Raw genomic sequence first — 23,599 nt, 5'->3', positions numbered from 1 at the left:
TAGATGTGACAGCGCATGATGATGTCAGAAGTAATGGCGTTAAGTGCATGTGGCATATGCAATGATGATGATTGAATACATGAGTGACACGTGTCTATCACTCATCTGAGAAAGAACGTGGGCGATCGGCAATGAAATCCTACCATGTGTAAAGACCGTGGGATAACGCACTCACTTCCACACGCATTATTTATAGCATGAGTTTCAAACATTATTGGCTTTTTTTCCTGTGCAACTATTTTCTCACTCTTGCTTTCTCCTCTCCAATGGTGCGATCGATGTTGGCAATTCTCCTAATCTTCTTGACACTAATCCATGACAATCTCCAACGCTAAGGTAATTTTAAGGTGAGTTCTCAAGTCTTATGGGTCTTAAAATGTTTTTTTTCATATGATTGTGAGCGTCATTCCTCTAGTACAACATGATGTAGGACTTCACTCGAGAACGTCCACCCTAAATTGCATTGTATTAACTTGCGTTATACAAGGTCAGTATAGCACGAATTTGGACTATGGGCGATTGGTCGGCCCATACTCTCGTTTTTAATAAAAATGATTTTGAGCTTCAATACAACACGATGTAGGGCTTCACACGAGAACGTCCACCCTAAATCGCATTGTATTAACTTGAGTTATATACAAGGTTAGTATAATTTCGAAACCCTATGGGCAATCTAGCGAGCCCATACTCTCATTTTTAGAGACCACTTTTTAGTATTTTTTGTACATATTTATGTAATATAGACCTAGTATATTATAATTCAATACAATGTGATAAAAGGCTTCACTCGCCAACAGCCACCCTATATCACGTTGTATTGACTTGCAATATACGTGGTTAGTATAGCACGAATATGGAAGCCTACGCCCGATCGGCTACGTCACATACTTGTGCAATGTGAAACCATACAGTCGTTGTATACAACAAAAAACTGAGTATTGTGAGCTTTAGAGGCCCGTTTGTTACATATTAGTGCAAGTCAATACAACCTTGTATAGTGCAAGTCAATACAACGTGATATAAGGCTTCCCCTCGTCAACGTCCAACGTAAATTGCATTGTACTGATTTGCAATATAGAAAGTCTTTTTAACTCAAATATGGAACTCTTTTTCATATTTATGTCTTGTATAGTAGTGGTGTTTGCTAAAATTTTAGCAATGCAGACTTAGTGTAGCTTGAATTTGTAACCCTTGTAGTTGTGTTATAATGAAAAGTTGTAGTATCACTAGCTTCTGATGTATATCTGTGCAATGTAGACCGTGTATATTTTGGTTCATCTCACAACATGATATCAAGCTTCACTTGTCGCCAACATCCACCGTGAATCGCATTGTAATGACATTTGCACTATAACTGTAGATATCCATTATTCTCTCATTGATGTGTAGTTAATAATCATTTTGCCAAATTTTTTCTACTTGTAGATGCATCCTTTTGAGATTGAGGTCGAACCCGATACTAGGTTTGAAGAAACACTTAATGAGAAATTATTGGATTTCCTTCACAAAGTCGGCCAACACCATCTCCAGCCTCAGATTTCATGTATGTTTTCTTGCAATATCTCCATCGAGAGTATGATCTTGTCTGGATGCACATATCTCCAAGAGAAAGAGTAACAATACCAGGGGACAACTTTAGTATGTGCATGTGGACGATCTTATTTCTGCCACATCCTCAAGAGATAAGGTAAACATGGATATTTCAAAGGTGTCAGGAGATAAGAAGAAGACACATAGTAAGTGCCCAGTACACAAGCGTAAATGTCGTCTTGTTGACTACCACTACGGGTTTATTTTCTATTTGCATCTGCTGCTTGAGGATGAGAAAGTTTTAATAGAAGGAGATGAGGAAAGGTTAGAGGAACCTTCAAGAGCAAAAGATGATGAGGTTCACAAGGTTGCAGAGGAGATAAACTTGTCCGCCAAAGAGGGAACTCAGTGTGAGTAGTTTCATATTGATGCCCTTAGAAGAGAAGACACCCAAGTTGTTACAGCTGTGCTAACAAGGAGCCCGTCGTGGTAGAGGAAACAGAGCACATTCCAACCTCAGTCCTCCCTTTGTTTCCAATAGGTGACCACCGTTATGTCCTCTTAATAGATATTCAAGCGTTGTTTTTTATCAAGGAGGACTATTGTCTCACCATCATCACACAGAATCTTGAAGAAGATGATGATTTCGTCGATCCAAGTGTGGATAAGTATCTTCTACTGGATTCAAATATCAAGGACAATGAGTACCATACTCCTACTCAGATATTATCAATGATGTATAAGGATGCTCGTCTCACTATGAAGCCAATCTTCCCTCTAAAGAGAGGAATTTCAAGATGTTCAGCAAAGACTCAATAGTCCGCAAAGGGAAGAGGAGTCTTCAACTGTCCAAGATGCTGAGTCATAAATCAACTTATGGACAAACGATTTACTTGTTATTAATGAGGATTAGAAGGTCTGATTATAATAATTTTGAATATCGTAAATGAGCTTCATATTGCATTTGTTTTGCTAGCTTATGGATAACTTTATTTTGTAGCTGGTGGTGTATGACGATGAGTTTTTCATGCATGCATCAGGATCACGAGTGGGAGGACTCAGCACTGGGAGATTACATTAATTGGCATAAATTTCTAGAGATCATTATATTCAACATTATCAAAACATTATCTAGATGTATGTGGAGATACCCCGTTAGGTAGAATGCAAACAAAATGTGGCTTGCTTGTAGAAGCACAGGAAGTGTTTGCGAAGCTTCCAATTCGAGATGTAGTCTCTTGGACTGCACTAATTGCAGGATATGCTGAACACGGGTATGGTGAGGATGCACTCAATTATTTTGAATAGATGAAACATGAGGGTGTCTCTCCAGATTCTGTCATATTTGCTTCCATCTTGAAAGCTTGTGGCAGCATAGGAGCCGCAGACATGCAAAACATGAGTGCATGTGCAAATAGTATCATGGACATATCTCCCGTTCATGATGGAACAAGTACAAAATATCTGTCGGCACAAAAAGGTCAAGTCAACGATCTGGATTTGTGATTAGTGACCAACTGTGCATTAATGGTGGTAGCTGGCACTGATTTCAATGTACTTTACAAGTATAACATGGGTCTTTACTAAACTTTATACCCTCTTACAAGAGAATATTTTATTGGTACCTCGGCTGTCCCATGTCTTAATGCTCAAGTCTGTGGCAATAAAGATCATTTACCATAAACAATCTCTCATTAACCCCACTTTTAAGCTATGGTCAATGATTTAGATGCAAATTTAGTGATTTGAATTTGAATTTAGGTGATCCTGATGTTGGTGGACAAGTTGAAAATTCCTGAGAGCAAAAAACATAAATTTTTAAGGATTTTTAAAATTTTAAGGCTTTTTAATGTTTCTTAGGTTTTTTGACATGATAGGTTTGCTTAGCAACACTCCAATTCCATGATTGTTAACTCAATTTTACTAAAAACAACAACTATGAAGATTAATACCTTGATTAAGCTAATCTTAGCAAAAAGATTTAAAAAATACTAATGTACACTATTAATACCTTGATTTGGAAAAAAATAATTAAAAATGTTTAATCTTGGCAAAAAGATGTAAAAAATACTAATGTGCACTATTAATACCTTGATTAAGCTAATCTTGGCAAAAAGATATAAAAAATACTAATGTACACTATTAATACCTTAATTAGCAAAAAGATATAAAAATACTAATGTACACTATTAATACCTTGATTGAGCTATTTTAGCAAAAAATATAAAAAATGTTTATGTGCACTATTGTCTAATTAATCTAAAGCCAATGCTCATAGTAATGATGAAATCAACCAAGTGGAGAGATAACCTACCTCAATCACACCTGGGAGAGCTTGCTTCTCATTCCATCACTCCCATAAGATAAATAATAGAATAAATTAATCAACATAAAACACAAAAAAGGTTAAGGTAAGAAGGAAAGCCTATTCTAATCACACAATTACCCAAATAGCACACACATTCATACAAAACAACTCAAATCCTACTCTAGAAGACATCTCCTCAACATTCTACCAAGGATTTGTATCCAAGGGCAAGGTAGAGTGAGAATAATGGTAAATTTTAAAGTAGAAGATAGCTTTACTTCCTTTCCTTATCTGGTGCCATTTATTCGTGTGTGTCAAGAACCTTCTTGCTCTCTAGCAAGGAACCATAATGGTAGTAGTTAGACCACTTATCTCGGATCATGGAAGTCCTTATTGGAGAGGCTAACAAGGCCAAAAGGTGTGTCAATCCCTCTTGTTTTAGCCCGTCCTTTACCCTCAATCTAGTAAGTAATCCTTTCAAAAGGCAATGGTTAAGCTAGAAAGCTCGAATCACCTTTTTCTCCGATCATGCTCAATCACATTTAAGCGAGCAAGCATGCACACTTAATACATTCCATCCACACATATGCATGCACCCTAAAATCAAGCACGTAAGGAGGTAAGAGCTCAAGAAAAGAAGAAAGCTTTACACTTGAATTTCCCCCATTCACATTATCAAAAGTTGTATATATAAAAATGGGCTTTGCCCAACAGACTAACTTAAGTGGGCGCCCATTTCCTATCTTTACCCATATATAAGAATGGGCTTTGCCCGATCGACCAACTTAAGTGAGCACCCATTGCCTATCATACAAGGCTTATAGTTGGCTTTCGATACATTATTGGGCCCACAACCGTACATAATGTCAACTAATCTTAGGGTAGAGGCAGAGATTTTAGATGTACGAAAAAAGTTAACATAGTTACTATTACATGATTGCCCTTATGGAACATCTGTAGTGGAAAGTAGTCTGTTGTAATTGGCTCTTTACCTTTCCCCACATTCCTTGAACTAGAACTTAGTTCCGCGGTGAAGAAGATTCAATAGTGGGATTTTCAGAGGTGGGTCTTCTATTTGCATGTTCCTGACCAAATTGTGGATTGCCAATCCTTAATGGCACTGAAAAAGGGACATGCCCCAATTGTGGATTGCCCATCCTTGATCATATTGCAAAAGAGACATGTCCCGATTGCTGCAATTGTGGTTTTTGGGTTGCTTGTTGATGGCTAGTTTAGGGAAACCCCAACTTGTGGCTGGCACCATAAGTTTGGAATAATGTAGCATCTGACATGGTTTGAGCACTTTCAGTGGGAGTGAACCTTAAGGTTCCTAGTCCTCGTCCAGCTTCACAAGAGCTTTGCCCAAACACAACATGGCAATTTAATGCCCTTTTAAAAAAGTCAACGATGCTATTCACTAGGAGTCATGACAAATTTGGGGCTCAAAGAACCATGGTAGTTGTCACTTCTAGGGGTTATTGAATTGGCTTATTTTGTTTATAAGCACTTCGTTTCAGGTAGAAGGGGATCATTTTGTTAGTTCGATGGGACTAAAGACTGGGTGGGTTTGAGGAGGCATAGTTTGACACACTATAACAGTCTGTGTTATGGACAATTAGAATGAGTTCATTAAAAGATCACTCTATGAATCGAGGTCTCTAGTATCTCCTCTAAGAGTGGTGTTCTACCCAAGTTGCAAAAAGTAAATGCTTTTTTTTATTTCAAGTTTTTTTTTGGGGGGTTTTTTCCATAGCCTCAATCATGTCTGTGGACTCTTGCATGTTGGCTCATAGCTCTTGACTTATAGTTCATGCTTTGTGGACTCACGCCTTACTAAGCTCACTTGTGCTGGTGGACTCACATCTACTGGACTCACACCTTTTTTTTTGTACGAAAATAGGTTCACACAAGTCTGGTGAGCTAAACTCACATCATGCCTAGTAGACTCACATCTGTAGGCTCATGTTTGGTGGAATCATGCCTTGTTGGCTCATGGCTCATGCCTTACTAGGCTTACATTTTTTAAAATAAACCAGGCATGATGCTTACCTTTGTGGGCTCATGTCTTGTGGAATCACGCCTTGCAGGCTCATGGCTCATGCCTTACTAGGCTTACATTTTTTAAAATAAACCATGCATGATGCTTACCTCTGTTGCAACCAGACCTTTAATTTTCTTGAAGAGAATAATCAAAAGACTCATAAAAATTATATCAAATATCAAAACAACTACTTGAATTAAATTAAAAATTAAAGCACATATCAAAACATAGAGCAAGAGAAAGAAATACATCACCATCAATACAAGGTAACACAAGACTGGGTGCAATCTTCCCCCCCCAACGTGAGTGGCTTCTTCTCGCGTGGGTATTTTTATATATTCCAAAAAGTAGGCTTTCAGCCAAAAATAAAGTATACATCCATATTTGGACTTTGCCATTTAATTAGCTTTTGTCCTCAATTTTAGCCTTTGTCCTTAATTAGCCTTTGTCCTCAATTTTAGCCTTTGTCCTCAAACCTTCTAAGGTTTGCACTATTCTTCTAATACAATAATCTAACTTGTGCACTTATGCACACTACAAAATAAATCAACTAATGCTCGTACGCACACTGTACAATAAATTGACGCGTGCACACACACACATCACACTGATGTCAAAATAATATCAAATGCCATAATATAGCCACAAAATATTGTGAGATCTGTCCACACGCCATGACTCAATCCACCATCCGTGTGACACCTAAATCGGTACCCTCGCACTATGCAACACCTAAATCGGTACCCTTGCACACCTCATCACCTAAACTCATAAACATAAACCACATCAGTAGTAACAATCAATTGACATCACATCAATCAATCCTAACGTGTTCATGATGAGAAATAGGCATCATAAAAAAAATATACAAATTTAAATGACCATGATTATTATTCAAATAACATGGGTCATAACAGTCCTCCCTGCTGGGAATCAACTGTCCTCAGTTGCGTAATCAATGAGTGGATGGCTTCATGGCACAAGTGGAGGACATTAAGATCATCACATCAAACAATTTCTGAAAATAAAACCAAACAAATGAACGCATGTAAAAGGGATCTAAGTGTCGCATACCACATAGGTACCTTCTACATACAAACACTCGCTGGTGAAAGATAGAAGACATAGATACGTCTGGGGTAGGTATGTAAAACCAATCTAATGTCCCATACCATAGATTAATTCCACACGACACTACCTTAAGAATAGAAGTTTGAGACGGAGTAGCTAATTCCCTCTGAAACTTTCATTCCGACATAACTTTTCTCTATCCTCAAAATTAAACTACAAGTCTTATTCCAAAAATGAATTAGGTCGAAATGGAAATTCTTGTCAACTTAAGATGTCAACTTAAGATTGAAAAAATAATCACTTACATTACTGTCAATAACTTGATGAATTCTGGGAATTTGTTCTTGATCTTCATCTTGTAATTGTCTCACTAAATTCTTGGGATTTGTTTTTGATCTTGATCTTGATGAAGTCTCGAGAGTTATTTTTTGATCTTAATCTTAATCTTGTAATTGTCTGACTAAATTTCAAAAATTATAATCTTTGAATAGGTTTATAATTCTTGAATTTGTGAATGTTACTTGTAAACAATGAAATCTTAAGGGGGATCTTGATCTTAAGCTTAATCTTAAACTTGAAATCAGAACTTGAAGAAAGATGGTCATTTTGCGTCCAAGTTGATAGCAAAAACTTGATATACTAGTAATGAATCTTGGCTTAGATTAAAAATACTTGAATGGACGAAAATTGAGAGATTAGTCTTTAATTAATCATAATTACAATTCTTGAGTAAATCTTGTTCTTAAGGGGTTTAAATCTTGTGGTTGAGTATAGAAAGAATCTTGTACTTGGATAGATCTTAAACTAGAACACTTGAAAATTTAGACAAAATCTTGTACTTGGATAGATCTTAAACTAGAACACTTGAAAATTTAGACAAAATCTTGTACTTGAATTGGTATAAACTTCGTAATTGTGATTGGTATACAACTTAAACTTGGTTTCTAGTCACTTGAGAGCTATTTCTTTACTTTTCTCATCATCACTAAATTTGAAGCAATTGATAACTTGAATCAAAGACTGGAGAAACTTGATTGGTTCTTGAATCTTCAAATTGGTCTTAATCTTCTATGAAATGTCTAACAATCACTTTTACTTGAATTTGGGCAACTAGATCTTGAAGATAACTTTTGCTAATCTTATCTTGATCTCTCTAGTTAGGTCACGGTATCTAAAATTCTTTTTTTCTAACTAGGTCTAGAAGAAAAGAATATTCAGAAAACAGATACAAAAGCAAACAAGAAATTGTATACATAAATAATAATTTTTAACACATACCTCCACCTTTGGTTAGTGTGTCGAGTATGTTAACCTCTTTGGTGTCAAGCTATTCCTGAATAGTACGATGGTGCGAATATTCACCCATTTCTTGACAATTAAAAGAAATAAGAAAAATTAAAAACAAGAGAAAAGATAGGATTTCTTATCTCATTTGGAATGTCGAACTAGATGTGAGTCTTGCCAAGTTAGCTCAATACACAAATGCATAATTTTTTCAAGAAATAATCCATGTACTCTTTAAAATTAGAAAACTAGCCATAGGTTAAAGCAACACTTGAATGATATTTTCACTAACAAGCTATTTATATTATTCATACTTCATGAGGATTTAGAAAATAACATTACTCACAAGAATTTGACTAAAGTCTCAAAATTTCTCTTGAGGTAAATTCTAAAAATCTGTAAAAGAAATCCAAACTAACTATATGTACATGATATTCTTTTCGATAAAATATGATGGGAATAGTCAAAAAATATTTTCTTTTGTAAAATATTTTACTAATCTCATATGTTAAGCTTTAAGCTTATTTGAAAGCTTATTTGAAAAACTTAACAAAGCTTTATAATAAAAGCTTTTTTTTTTCGAGCATTTCTCAGCCTAAAACTGTCAACTCAGCTAACCTAAATTTAGAGTAGAGGTATTTATAGATATGGTCTCCTTTAAAAAAAATCAAAACTTTATACTAAGCTTTATCTCATAAAGCTTTTAATATTAGATTTATTAAGCTTATGAAAGCTTTACTATAAAACTTGTAACCTAGCCAATGTCCAACGCCAAGCGCTGGAGAGCCAAAAAAAAAAGAAACAGCCCACGAAAAATTCACGGCATCTAATATAAAAATAAAATAAACAATTTAGGCTTATAAAGCTAATCAAAGCTTTTAAGCATTATTAAGCGTAAATTCTGAAAATTGCTAATATAAGCTTTGTAAATCAAAGCTTTTAAGCATCAATTATCTGAAAATTCCTGAATTCGCAGCCGTGGGCACCGCCAACCGGATGGACAGAGGAGAAAAATAAAAAATAAAAGAAAAAAAATTTTCTATGCCTCCTGGGTTTCGCCGCAGCCGGATGGAGATAAAAGCGCGAAGCGCGCTGCCGCCCGGATTTGATAGAGGGAGAGAGAGATTGGGAATTATATATATATATATATATATATATATATATATATATATATATATATATATATATATATATATATATATATATATATATATATATAACTTTAAGCTTACGCCCACCCAGCGCAGCGCAGAGGAGGAGAAAAAGAAAATAAAAAAAAACAAAGTAATTTTTGAAAAGACTCTTGAATAATCCTCAACCCTCTATTATAGAAATTGAGCAAAGGGAAGGTTTAGCAATTCCGATTATGGCTCTCCATGCTCCTCTGCTTGCTCTTTCAATCCGTACAGACAGATTAGGAAGAGGATTAGTGAAGAGGAAGGTGGTTTCATGGTTTTGAGAAACCCACTAATGGTTTTTCACCTAGTTTTATCCTTTGGGCAATAGATTGATGGAGATTGATTACCCAATGGTCAAAAACAAGCTTAATTTCATCCATACATAAACAAAAAATCCCTAAACATGTTCTTCTTCAATTTAAATTCAAAAAATTTACCAAAATCACCTCTTTTTTTGTCTCTTTCACCTCTTTTGATCGCCTTCAAGAAAATTAAATTACACCAAAGCTCTGATACCACTGCAACCGGACCTTTAATTTTCTTGAAGAGAATAATCAAAAGACTCATAAAAATTATATCAAATATCAAAACAACTACTTGAATTAAATTAAAAATTAAAGCACATATCAAAACATAGAGCAAGAGAAAGAAATACATCACCATCAATACAAGGCAACACAAGACTGGGTGCAATCTTCCCCCCCAACGTGAGTGGCATCTTCTCGCGTGGGTATTTTTATATATTCCAAAAAGTAGGCTTTCAGCCAAAAATAAAGTATACATCCATATTTGGACTTTGCCATTTAATTAGCTTTTGTCCTCAATTTTAGCCTTTGTCCTTAATTAGCCTTTGTCCTCAAACCTTCTAAGGTTTGCACTATTCTTTTAATACAATAATCTAACTTGTGCACTTATGCACATTACAAAATAAATCAACTAATGCTCGTACGCACACTGTACAATAAATTGACGCGTGCACACACACACATCACACTGATGTCAAAACAATATCAAATGCCATAATATAGCCACAAAATATTGTGAGATCTGTCCACACGCCATGACTCAATCCACCATCCGTGCGACACCTAAATCGGTACCCTCGCACTATGCAACACCTAAATCGGTACCCTTGCACACCTCATCACCTAAACTCATAAACATAAACCATGTCAGTAGTAACATTCAATTGACATCACATCAATCAATCCTAACATGTTCATGATGAGAAATAGGCATCATAAAAAAATATACAAATTTAAATGACCATGATTATTATTCAAATAACATGGGTCATAACATCTGTGGGCTCATGTCTTGTGGAATCACGCCTTGCAGCAGGCACATGGCTGCTGTGATGCCTCACTAGGCTCACTTTTTCTTTAATAAACTAGGCTCATAAATTCTTACTTTTATGAAATAGGCCTACTTGGGCATGGATTCCAAGTAGTACATTAATGCTTAAATAATAGGGTTGGTGAGAAATTATTGGGTAATAATTATACTTAATGATCCAATAATTATAAAGGATCAGGATTTTCCTTAGAATTTATTGTTAGTGGTATAGATTCTATGATAGGGAAATCTTTATAGGACATGAGTACGTGTGTCCTTAAGTCTTCATGTGGTAGTTTTAATTGGTTGGTACAATATTAGGTTCACCTACCTTTAGACTCATGGTTCACATCATTTGTAGGCCCATAGCTCACATTGCTAGGCTCACATCTCACATCTCTAGGCTCATAGCTCACGTCTCTAGGTTCACAACTCATGTCTTTAAGCCCACGGTGGCTCTTGTTTACTAAACTCACATCTTTTTTTCACAGGACCTCAAAGGTGATTTGTCTTGGCTTTTTGAGTTTTTGGTGATTTTTTAGACCTAATTAGGGTGATTAAGATTCTTAATCCTAATTGATAGTGTCTATGCTAGTAGTAGTATTAGCAACATCAGTAGTAGTAGTAGTAGTAGTAGTAGTAGTAGTAGTAGTAGTAGTAGTAGTAGTAGTAGTAGTAGTAGTAGTAGTAGTAGTAGTAGTAGTAGTAGTAGTAGTAGTAGTAGTAGTAGTAGTAGTAGTAGTAGTAGTAGTAGTAGTAGTAGTAGTAGTAGTAGTAGTAGTCTGATGATGCATCAATAGTAGTAGTAGTAGTCATGATCATGAAGGTTGAAGAGGTTCTGCCTCAAATTAGAGGAAATGCTATAAGCACTAAAGTTGAGATCATTGACATTGGTAAACCTAGCCTAGAATGTTATAAGCACTAAAGTTGAGATCATTGACATTGGCAAACCTAGCCTAGAATGTTATAAGTAGTACTAAAGTTGAGATCATTGACATTAGCAAACCTACCTTAGAATGTTATAAGCACTAAAGTTGAGTTCATTGACATTGGAAAACTAGCCTAGAATGAGGGCTAGGTTAAACACCATTCAACTAACAATCTTTTGATGTGAGGTGCCTGAAAGGGAAATTTACATGGTCCAGTAGGAGAGCCAAGAGTAATAAGAAATAAGGGTACCATCCACAAGCATCTCATGGAAACCCTAAGTTAATCATTCCTTATTATGCCTAGGGTGATATAGCTAGCGCCTTAACATCTAGTACACCTTCAACACCTTTAGATGATGGAGAGGAACCCGAGTCATTTTTGTGACATAGTGAGCAAGGTTACACTGCAATTATGGTTAACACTGCAATTATGGTTAACACTGCACAAATGTGCCTTTAGATGATGGCTAGGAATTCAAGACATTTGTGTTATTAGCCATAGTAGACCCATAATTGTGACTCTTGATGATGCGGGAAGGAATTTGAGACATAGAGAGTGTCAATTGTAGTTGATGCCCAACTCCACCTTTCAATGATGGGCATGATTCCAAGACATTTGTGACATGCTAGCCATGTTACACACCAACTGGAGTTGAGCAACAACTATGTCTTGAGATGATAAGAAGGAGCCCAAGCCGTTACTCACAACATGAGTGGGACTAGTAGTTGACCCACAAATGCATCCTTAGATGCACCAACAACTATAGTAGAACTAGTTGGTAGGAACAAAATGAGAGAGGTTTCACATCGTGGTCCATGCGTTGTGACATGGCTACCCAAAGATCAACCGGTCGAAGTGTGGAAACACTGATATCTATGTGGATGGTTACCCAAAGATGGTAAATTGCAGGTGTGGAAACACTGATTTCTTAGGGTTGACGCCTTGAAAGGGAGTACTAGAAAGCGCTTCTGAGCTACCTGCTGTGCTGAAGGCCTTTGCACGCGGTAGACAGCCATGAACGCAGGTCGCCTTCTTCGAGCGGGTGGCCGCTCTTCTACGCAGTTGTACCGTCTCTACCGGACTCGTCATCAGGTACTGCCCTGATTATGTGATTTCGCCTCGAGTAATCGTTTTTATACCCTTGTGAATCGAGTGTTTACGCCATCTGAAACGGGTATTCATGGCCCAAATCGGGAATGAGTATGTACGGCCCAAATCATCATGCGAAATGAACATTTATGCCCCAAATCATCATTTATGCCCCTAATTACCATAAAAAGTCGATATCAGAATTATCACGTGAAATGCGTGCTTATGCCCCTCGGAAATATTAGTATATCAGATGCTTTCTTATTGTCCTGAAAAGTTATTGTTCTATCGTGTGATTCTGTTAGCTAGTTATGGCCCTTAGATCTTTATTATTCTCCCAGCTTTTGTGCATGTTTTTTCAGCAGGTACACATTTATGATCATGCTCCATTATCAATACGATACATCAGTCCACATGTGCGCCACATGGGCATCTTCCAGGAGTTCTCTAAACGGCTGAAAGGAGAAGTCGAGAAGTAGGGAGAAGATGATTTGTGTTGACATTTGTTGTTGTGTGCATTCTAACTCGATTTTTGCCTTTCACACCCTCTTTTTTTCTCACTATACAGGAATCCAGAGTTGCAGAAGTCAATACAAGAGCTCAAGGAGAAGGCAGGGGACCTTAAGCACAGGTAAGAAGTATGGTCCTGCAGCTAGTCCGCCGGCAAGCTCCTGCTAGCTAGCCTTGTTGGCCTTTTTTAGCTTAGCGTGTTTGTGTTAGGCTCAGACAATCTGTGCTTGACAAGGCACGCAGATGTTCACTCTCAATGAGAGGGACCACACACAGAAGGGGGGGCCTGATGTTGGAAGAGCTGGCACAATGGCGCATGCAGAACAAAGGAGACGACAGAGAAGATTTACAGACATGTTGGTACGGTGCGCGAGGAGGCCGGAGCCAGGGCTAGGCAGGTGAGTGTGTTCATTGTTGGGGGCTTACATATACAGTCTGACCATTCCAGCTGTTAAAAAAAAATACAGGCAGGAGAGTGTTGCTCATGGACTAGAAATCAAGTTTGTCGACAAAGTGTGGGCTGTGCCGTGTCCACCATGTTTAAGGATGGTTTCTCTTCTATGTTGTCTAGGTTTCGGCTGTGGTAAAGGAGAAAGTTCATGAAGCGCAAGAGAAAGTTTCGGAAACCACCACACAGGTATGTTGTGTTTGTCTTAGTTTTTTGACTTTATCAAGCTGCATCGCAAAGAAAAAAACATTGTTTTGGCAGGTGAAAGAATCCATTGGTGGTTTCAAATCCAGTGATGATCAAGAACACACAAGAACACCACCTGGAAGTAGTTATTCTGATGCATCGGCTGCAGGTCAAGACGGGAATGAGCCAACTGATGGCAAAAGCCTGCCCAAAGAAGATCCTGGTAAAACAGTGCTCTTCAGTAAGTTTGCCAAGGGCTTCCAGGCAGTTTCGTCGTCAGCTTCGCTTTTCTTCAACAAAGTGAAAGGTACAAAGTTACTTGATTTGGCAAAGCAAGGATACAGTATCGTCAAAGAGGAGCTAACCTCGACCTCTTCAAAGAGAGCTAAGGCAAAATATTCCGCAACTTCTACTGCACCAAGGAGTAGCAGTACTGCTGTTGTTCCTGTTGTGAGGAAGCGGTCTGCATGGGAGAAACGCTGGGATGATTTGAAAGAAAAGGTGAATATATATATATATATTGTAAATTTGTATGTGTGTGTGTTCATATATATTTATAGACACACATATGTACACACAGAGATAGATAGATAGATAGATAGACATATAGAAACACGCGCGCGCGCGCTACATGTATAGATATGTATATACATACATACATACATACACATGCACATACCTACATATGGATGTTAATATGGATATAGACAAGACATATATACATACATCCACACATACATACACATACATACATACACATGTACATACATACATACATACAAACGTAGATAGATAGGTAGCTAGATAGATAGATAGATACATGCATATATATGCACATCCACATACATACATATGTATGTAAGTATGTACATAAATGCACACACAAAGTTTCAATATACTTTAGTAAATTTTGTCGTTATATAATTAATTTAAATCTAATATTCTCACAGGCTGGATCAAACCGAATATACAAGCGGTTTAAAGGTGTTAAGAAGCACCCTGTAGTTATAAAAGGACAAGAGGTACTCATTTTGTTCATATTTATGAATTTCACCAGTTTATATCGGATTTTTACGTTGTTTATTTTCTTTCGTATACTTGAATTATTGCACTTCCTGGATCTCAATAGATTGCTGAAGATATGCGGGAGAGATGGGAGACGAGTGATAGTCCGGTGGTGCACAAGATACAAGAGTAAATATACTTGCATTGTGGTTTTTCAGGTGGAGTCAGCCTAGTCACAGTGACCCAAGTTTTACTGATTTGAGACTTTGTTTTTGTGTGTAGCTTAAATGAGTCTTTGTTTGGTGAAACGGCGACTGCTGTGGCGCTGAAAGAGATTCGCCGGAGAGACCCGTTAGTTTTTGTTGAACTCTTGCAACCAAAATATAAGCCTCAAGCTGTTGAATTCTCCTTGTCTCCCCATCTGTTTGCCTCTTATTTAGATTTCTGTTTTGCTACTTTGGCAGAACGTTTTCATTTCCAGATTTTCTTGCTGAGGTTCAGGAAAACGCTCGAAGTGTCCTCCAGGCTTACTTGAAGGTGCTGTAAAGTTGCAATCAGTGGCAACTTTGAAAGTATGTCAGGGTATAACTCGCATGTCAACCTTTTTACAGGGAGACATTGAAGAGCTCCAAAAAAGGTGTAGTCGGGAAGTGGTTGATCGGTGCAGAGCTGAACGAAGGGCATATGAATCTCAAGGATATTTTTTTGATAACAAGGTAGTGTTGCCTGCTGGAACTGGTGGATGTTTATCATTTCTGCTTTAGAACAAACTGAGCTCTTTGGGAAACCAGCGCAATGCAATGTTAGAAAAGTGAAGGGAAGGGGCTTATGTAGCCTCTCTGGTAAAGACCAATCAGTTGCTCATCAAATAACCCCTATTTTTACCTGTGTTGCCTTGCTGGTAAAGTTCAACCAATTGCTTGCTGGACAAACTCTTTAGAAAGCTTCTGTAGACTTTGTAGGCTTTCAATTCTTGTACCTTTAGGGCCTCTTTTGCCATGTCGGTAAAGGAGTTACCTCAGCTGCCAGAACCTGCTATGGCTTTTACTACTCCAGTGGTAGGCAATACTTTGCTCACCAATAAGATTTTTTGTGCTCAGAAGGAATCACTGTGGGTGTGCCTGTGCTCTCTTGTGCTCAGAACCCGCTATGGCTTTTACTACTCCAGTGGTAGGCAATACTTTGCTCACCAATAAGATTTTTTGTGCTCAGAAGGAATCACTGTGGGTGTGCCTGTGCTCTCTTGAACAAAAAATATTGTTTACTTTTAGGTAGTGAACAATTTTTCCATTTCTTTGTTAAGCTTCTATTATTCCATCTGATGGCATAGTCACTTAATTTACTATTTGATTTTGCAGATCCTCCACATTTCTGACATCGAGTTAAAAGACACAAAGCTAATGGGCAATGTTCCAATCATCATTGTTACAGTAATGACCATATCACCATGCTTCTTACCCGACAGACCTTTTTATAGCTGCATGTCTATTCCAGAAAAACTGATGTATTTCTGCTTTTTTTTTGCTCGTGTGGGGGGGTGGGGTGGGGGATATATTTCCAGTTCCAAACCCAGCAAATATTTTGTGTGCGTGACAAACATGGGAAGATAACTCAAGGTGCCAAGGTTAGTTCTTTATCCCTTGTGCTCTCAATTTCTGTGTTTACTACCGTTATTGTGGTGAATAATAAATCCATGGGGCTTCAGGATGATATCCTCACGGTCTATTATGCATGGGCAATGCAACAAGTCACCCCAGAGGAGATGGAAGAGGGTGAGATCTTCCCTCAATGGCAGCTTAGGGAAATGCAACAGCTGGGCGTTCAGGCCATCATTTAGATTCCAGAGTTAGCTGTTGACAATGCTAATACTTAAGAAAACACAGCTTTTTTGTATGCATTGGGCATATAGTTTTAGGTTCAAGCCCAGCGGAAAAGGTTTTTTTAACCTCAATTCAAGGTGGGATGGTATCATCTTCAAGACTGTTCCTGCCATGTACATTGCTGAGTATTTTGTCAAGTATGGTTTGAAAGTAAAAGGAGAGAACATTTGTTGGTGGAGCTCTTTGTTGCATGGCGATGGCCAACTTAGCTTTAGTGATGGAAAAATTTTCGAAGCACTGAGTGTTTCTTTTGTGACGTTAATGGATTACTCATAAGGTGTTTCAGCGTCTTTCTCTCTCTCCCCAGTTAAACATGTTGCAAGGCCTATGAAATAGTTTTGAATCCATTCCAAATTTTTTTGGTATTACCAATGCACTACTAGACATGCCGTATGTAAGTATTGGACTGATTACATGTAGGGGACTCCATTGTCTAGACGATGTGGCAGCAGGTGTCAAAGACCATCCTCTTCAGCAGTTTTTTATGAAGAACAGGGTTTCTCTCGTCCATTAAATGTTGATAGGTTCTTTTGTGACATTACTGATAAAAAAAGGGTCTTTTGGGTATGTGGGGGTGTGAAAAGTTGCTCTGTTGTTGTGCTGCCATTGTGCTCAGGTGAAGTTTCATGTAGAATTGGGGAAAAATAATGATGATAATCAGAACTTTTTTGTTGACGTAATTTTGCCAATGAGATGCACAAATCAATGCGCATGAATTATGATGCGGCAGCTGTTGACAATCATGATTATACTCATCATGATTATGGACTACAAAATTGATATTCTTGCCCAGGGCGAGTATCTTACAAGACACCTCAAGGCGTCTTGTATGGTTCCCCTAATGGTGTGTGATCCTCTTAGTATCCATCAGTGCCTTCCATTTGCTAACATTCCATTGTAAACAATATATTGTCATGCAATGTTCAAAACAAGCGCTTACCTTAAGTTTGCTGAAGCATGTGTCATTGCGTTTTCGCAATCGGTAACTTTCAAGTGTGGTTGTGTTAGCTTGTCCATCGGATCGTCACTCCATTGTCACATCCGAATGCTCCTTTACGAAAGGGATAAAGAGAGCTCTCAATGTCTAGATGGAGGCAAGAAGAGATGGTTCTTTCTCATAGAAGGCAGGGGAAGAAAAAGCTAATGTAAGAGGAAAACCTACTATCAAACCTATTCAAGCATGCATTTATCTAACAAGCATGAAGTAACAAGAGGGCAGAAAGAGAGCTCATCAGAAAACTATTTTAAGGGAATGATTGGCTTATTATAAAAAATGACACATACAACTATGTACACACGGTCTCTAGACTTTTTATATTTGACATGAAGTGCATGGAAAGGATACTCTATTTTTTGGCACCTTTTTCCAAAGATGAAGTGCTTGTTCAAACGAGTAAAATGACAAAGCGTCTTATGGTAGATCACGCAGGTGAAACCATGCTAACCAATAGAGTGGTTAATGTATCTCCCTTTTTAATGGTGATCACGTCCTCCGTCACCTGTCTCGATGGTGAAGTTGTTGCCCTTCGCAAAGTGGATGGTGTGGATGGTCTAGGGTACACCATGGAGTTGGCAGCCAGATGCATGGTAAGGTGATGAGAAGCTTTGGGCACCCTTCATGGCAGGTAGCTTGTCAAGGCGGCATGGAAAGTGATAGGCGATATAGAGGTTCTTCATGCCAGGTCTCCATGGGTTGTGACGGGTGTGGATCTTTTAACATGAGGTAGTTGGTAGCAACAATACACACCTTGTTGAGTGGGGGAAGGACTCCATGGAATGATTAGCATGGGTAGATAGGGGTCCGGGACTGCTTGGTGTGACATGGTATGATGCTCGGATCTCATAGCGTGATGCCTATAGATTGGGTTGTTGCTTGATGAATACATCAACTAGGGCGAGGTGTTAGTGTTTAATATAGGTAGGAAAGCTCATTGGAGGTACCTGCAAGGTCGAGGATTCTCTAGGTCATGGGTCGTACCATTGGTGAGGTTGGCATCCGCCATGGTCTCCCCGTCGAGAGATATTTGGAGGGTTAGAGCTGATGAGGTTGGTTACATGTGTGTGTGTATGGCACACCATGAGACGCGAGAAGTGAAAAAAATGTGATGCTCATAGTGAAATCTACAAGTGACGTGCATGGACAATGGACGGAAGGTGTGCTCGTGTGTGTGCGTCCTCCAAATAAAGACTTCCCCAACTCAATTGCTTTCTTCGACTCTCTTTGCTACTTTCTTTGACATTTACTTGACATCCCTTTTCGTAAGGAGTCGAGATCATTAGTGTGAGGCATAACAACGCATGGCTATGCCCACAACTACAAGGGAGTTGGGTGGACGTTGTGGCTTGATAGATTTGGCATTATCAAGCACATGGGATAGAGGCTGCACTTGCAGATCATTAGGTGGGGTGGTCGAAGTAGAGATCATGGAAGGTTCCTGTTGATTTAGGGAAGGTTCGGGCGGCGATGGGTCATACTATGGGCCAGGGTTGCGCTGCTCGACATGGGGCCCCATCCAGAAATGTACTTGGACAGCTGTCGGTGATGAGGCTCAATGCAGGTTCATGAAAGACTAGTGCCTATGTGTATTATTTGCAAAGCCCGTGTATGTATTGCAGGTGGCATGCATGGACAATGGGCAATGGACAATGTGCAAAAAGTGGGCTCGTGTATATATTGGAGGTGGCAAGCATTGGCAATGGGTAAAAGGTGAAATACTCTCTGATTGTTTTTGCTGAACCCACTATTGAGATTTTTTAACACACTTGTGGATCAGGGTACACAGCAATGCATTCTCTAACGAGAATACCACGAGATGCCATTCACAAGTACATTTGACTGATAGAGTAATAGGTTTAGTGCTTAGGTCTACTATGTTGACCTCTTTCATTGGATATAGTATAAGCTACTACATGGTGTTTAGAGCATCTATCTAACTACGGTGTATAGTATAAGCAACACCACATTCTCTAGCCAGAATACCACGAGATGCTATTCACAAGTACATTTGACTGATAGAGTAATATGTTTAGTGCTTAGGTCTACTCTGTTGACCTCTTTCATTGGATATAGTATAAGCTACTACATGGTGTTTAGAGCATCTATCTAACTATGGTGTATAGTATAAGCAACTTGATCTTTATAGTGTTTTTTTTGGATGGTTATGACTAATATGATGAACACCCACTTGGTAACTAGCAATAGAATAGTGGTTAGCATGTTCTTGTTTGAAATTGCGTAAACATACATGGTTTATTTTTGAGGACCATTTTGCCATCTAATTGGGTTTACATTATTTTGAAAGGGTGTTAAAAAGATACTTGACCAGTTTACTTGAGGCATTTACTTGTTATGAAAAATTGGTTACTAATTCAAACATAGGATGATACACATAAAGATTGTATCCTAAGGTTTAAGCAAAAACTGGAAATAGGTTAACTAACCCTACCACCATAGCTTAAATTTGAGGCTCTTTGAGTGACATCTATAACATGTGGTAGATCTTAAGACACTTGTAATACACACATAGGCTAACAAGTTGTTTGTCTGTCTCTGGATGGATGCAGGTAACAGGATCTACCCTCTGAAATGTCTTGCAGTATTAAGCTTTACGGCATATTTCATTATCTGAGACACAATCTCCTTTCATTTATAACATGATTATTGTAAACATTATTATTGTTGTGTAATCATGTTAAACACTTCATTTATCAAGACTGATTGGGTTCTCAAACGTTTTGTTTGGCTCTAGATATGTTATCAAATGCAGATAAAAAACACACACTAGCAGTGTATACCCTTTTCACAAAAAGGATATACGGAACCCCTAGATTGAAACTTTATGTTAAACACTTTGAAACTTTATGACCTTTGAGTTTAGCTTCCCTCACTATCATAATGCTCTAGGGCCGATAGTTTTTAAGGAGGTAGCTCAACATCTAGGTCGAGATTATGACTCACAACAATAGTGCTTTGCTTGTTGGTTGAGGGAAATCTTAGTCTCATTTACATTCCCATTTCTCTCACTAATAGAACTTTTTTTGTTATAGATACTACCACTTCTCAGAGGGGTTGAAATACTCCTAGAACATACTCTCTCAAAAGCCTGCCCCACCAGCATGTTCTTACTTGCATAAAGGATGAAGAAGCTTAGAACAAAACTCTATCCTCCCCTGTAGGGTCTATCCTACAATTTCTTTCGTTCAATGACCAGGTTCGTGTTTTGGAAACTCTAGACAAAAATAAGGAGGAAGACAATCAGACTATTTCAGACTTGCTTTCATAGATTCCTATGCTTACAAAGGCTTACCACTCGGATCTCACATCCTTTGCTGTCGGGACTGGCACTGACATTTCTAATTTTCTAAGAAACCGGTTTCAACCCTTGAAAAATGCAAAAACCATGCAATTAAAAGAGTTCAATATATGGAAGGGGGAGAGTTGTTGAAATCACCTTTCTCTATGAGTTTCCTGGACCCTTCTAAATGCTCATCGCTGGTGGGCATCTATGGCAGAACCAAAGGTACTATGACCTTTTCCACAGACAATGCAGAGTATTACTCAGAAAACCATATGGAATATTTATAGACCCTATCTAAAGCCAATGTAGAGTATTACTCAAAAACCATCTAGAATATTTACAGACCCTATCTAAAGTGTGCATGCAAATTTTTGGATTCTAATGCCCCTTGTGACTCCAATATCATATGGTTTGACCATGCCATATGGTTTGTCTTGAATCACTTGGAGGATTTATTTCTGGATAAGTCGGTAGTCTTCCATCTTTCTCTTCTATGTTCTTGGCTTGGTGGACAAGCCCAGAACCTGGTCTTGGCACAAATTGCCTTCTTAAAGTTTAGACAAATTATGTTGGATGTGCTCATTGAACTCAAAGGTACAGAGCTAGGGACCATACTTACTAGTAGCTATGGATAATTTAAAGGCATTAAGCTTATAAAATCTCTGTTGAACCCTCGCATTGATATTGAATCCTCTTCCTCACCCCCAAGAAAGAGACCTAACATAGCCCTTGGCACTCCCAATACTTTTACTTCATTTCTCTCCCCCTCCTCTAGTTATACTTCTGTAAATCCTTTACTTCTAAAGGACATGGTAGGGGTCTCCCCATCCGTAATTTACATGACTTGTAATTTTTGATTTCATGTCAAAAGATTTTAAAGAGTGCCAGTGGGAGATGGATTCTATGTACCAATGATGAAGTACAAAAAAATAATTTCTTTCACTACCTATTTATTAATAAACTTATGGAATATGCTTCACCTAAGGAGGTATCTCAAGCAGCCTTTGATTTGGTCTTAGGAAATCATGATGTTTTACAAAATGTCAAGAGATTAGTTGGAAATACACTACATGTTTAAAGAAACTATTTTGAAGGCAAGATTTTTTACGAGAAGATAAGACGACTCCTTATTTTTGTTCTAAATTTAAGACTTTTACTAAAGAGTTTACTAATCTAGGTTCTCATGTCTGCATAGTGTGGGTCTGAATATAATTTCAGATCTGACTATCAGAAATTTACTTACAAAGGGGTTAAATCACATCCCGATAGAACCTCTAAATCCACATTTAGCAATCAGTGCTTTATTGGATTGTCTGGCAAACATTGCCAATGAACTCCAACTAGGGTCTTTGCAAACTAATGCGATTGCTATAGTAGTCCCTCACATATTTATGGAAAAAATCAAAGGGATCCCCAAGAGATCGCTTTCAAACATGAACTCTTGGATGAACCCTTATTTTATGCATTCTTCATCACACCTACTAGAAAAATTCATGATTATAGGACTTGATAAAGCACCTAATAATATGTCCATTATTTGTAAACATCTTGCTTACGAGGCAGGGTTGAAACGGTTATCCTGAGAATAATTTTATAGACTTTCAGATACTCCCCTTGATTCAGATCGAGTGATGGACAAGTAAGTTTACTGTCCGTCCCTCTCGTAGTCTAACCAAATTCCTGTAGTCTAACCAAATTCCTTCTTTTCTTAAATATCATAAAAATTCTTCTTTTGACTAAATACCAATATCTATTTTTTTAATAAACTTGAAATCCCTCTTTTTCTCATTTAATGAGTGCAATCCAATTATCATGGGAATTCCTCTTTTATCATAAATTAAATGTATTTAGAATTCCTCTTTAAATTAAATAAAAATATTTAATATTCCAAATATACCAAGAAGTCTTCTTTTTCCATTTAAATGATTGAATTCCAAATATGATGGGAATTCCTCTTTCATTAAATCTATTCATGGATAAAATAATTTTAACTAAAATTTCTCTTAAAAACTACATAAAAATATCCATTAGTCACATGACTTACCCTCTATCATTGGCCCAAGATATTTAAAAACTAGTAGCGAGGTGGGAAAATTGGCAAAGACAAGCCGAGCAACCCTCATAGATTGTGCACCATGATAGGTATACATGTCATTCTTGTGAGATTCCGTGAATTCTCAAATACTTCACATAGTAATTTACTATAAATCATCATAAACAATAACCATTTAAAATAGAACACAATGCTCAAATATATGTATGCAAACCTTTTGCGAGCAAAGTCATCCATGGCCTCCACATCCACGCACAATGCATCGACCGTAGTGATATTGAAAACCTAAATTGGGTCATAAGTAAATAAGTATAATATTGACTACATGCAAGCCCTTATGTCTCAAAAATATATTCAAGTGAAGATATTGGAACTATACCTCTTTGCCGTGTGTAGACGTTTGCCTCTCTGATGGTGCTATATCCATGGATGACTCTCCTACAAAGGAAGACA

The 23,599-nt window shown here is 37.8% G+C and overlaps 1 protein-coding gene across 6 annotated transcripts; it reads left to right on the top strand.

The window, feature by feature from the left end:
• Positions 1-12,570: 12,570 nt before the first annotated feature.
• On the top strand, positions 12,571-17,084 carry LOC147624148 (mitochondrial import inner membrane translocase subunit TIM44-2-like). Of its 6 annotated transcripts, none has more exons than XM_086819073.1 (14): positions 12,571-12,769; positions 13,108-13,241; positions 13,335-13,397; positions 13,599-13,674; positions 13,848-13,913; positions 13,986-14,411; positions 14,861-14,932; positions 15,040-15,104; positions 15,198-15,266; positions 15,380-15,452; positions 15,527-15,631; positions 16,274-16,345; positions 16,477-16,539; positions 16,621-17,084. In XM_086819073.1, exons 1-14 carry the CDS (start codon positions 12,692-12,694, stop codon positions 16,750-16,752), a joined length of 1,494 nt encoding a protein of 497 aa, XP_086675199.1. In that variant the 5' UTR covers positions 12,571-12,691; the 3' UTR covers positions 16,753-17,084. The 6 variants fall into 6 exon arrangements, with proteins under 6 accessions (XP_086675199.1, XP_086675198.1, XP_086675197.1 ...); XM_086819072.1 differs by having other exon boundaries at positions 13,965-14,411; XM_086819074.1 differs by having other exon boundaries at positions 12,572-12,769; positions 13,129-13,241.
• The last annotated feature ends 6,515 nt before the right edge of the window (positions 17,085-23,599 follow it).

This window comes from Cibotium barometz, chromosome 25, assembly GCF_041138505.1.
Source record: "Cibotium barometz isolate CiBa-2024 chromosome 25, ASM4113850v1, whole genome shotgun sequence".
Classification (NCBI taxonomy): domain Eukaryota; kingdom Viridiplantae; phylum Streptophyta; class Polypodiopsida; order Cyatheales; family Cibotiaceae; genus Cibotium; species Cibotium barometz.
Note: the sequence above shows the minus strand (reverse complement) of the source record. Positions and strands in the feature narration are given on the sequence as shown.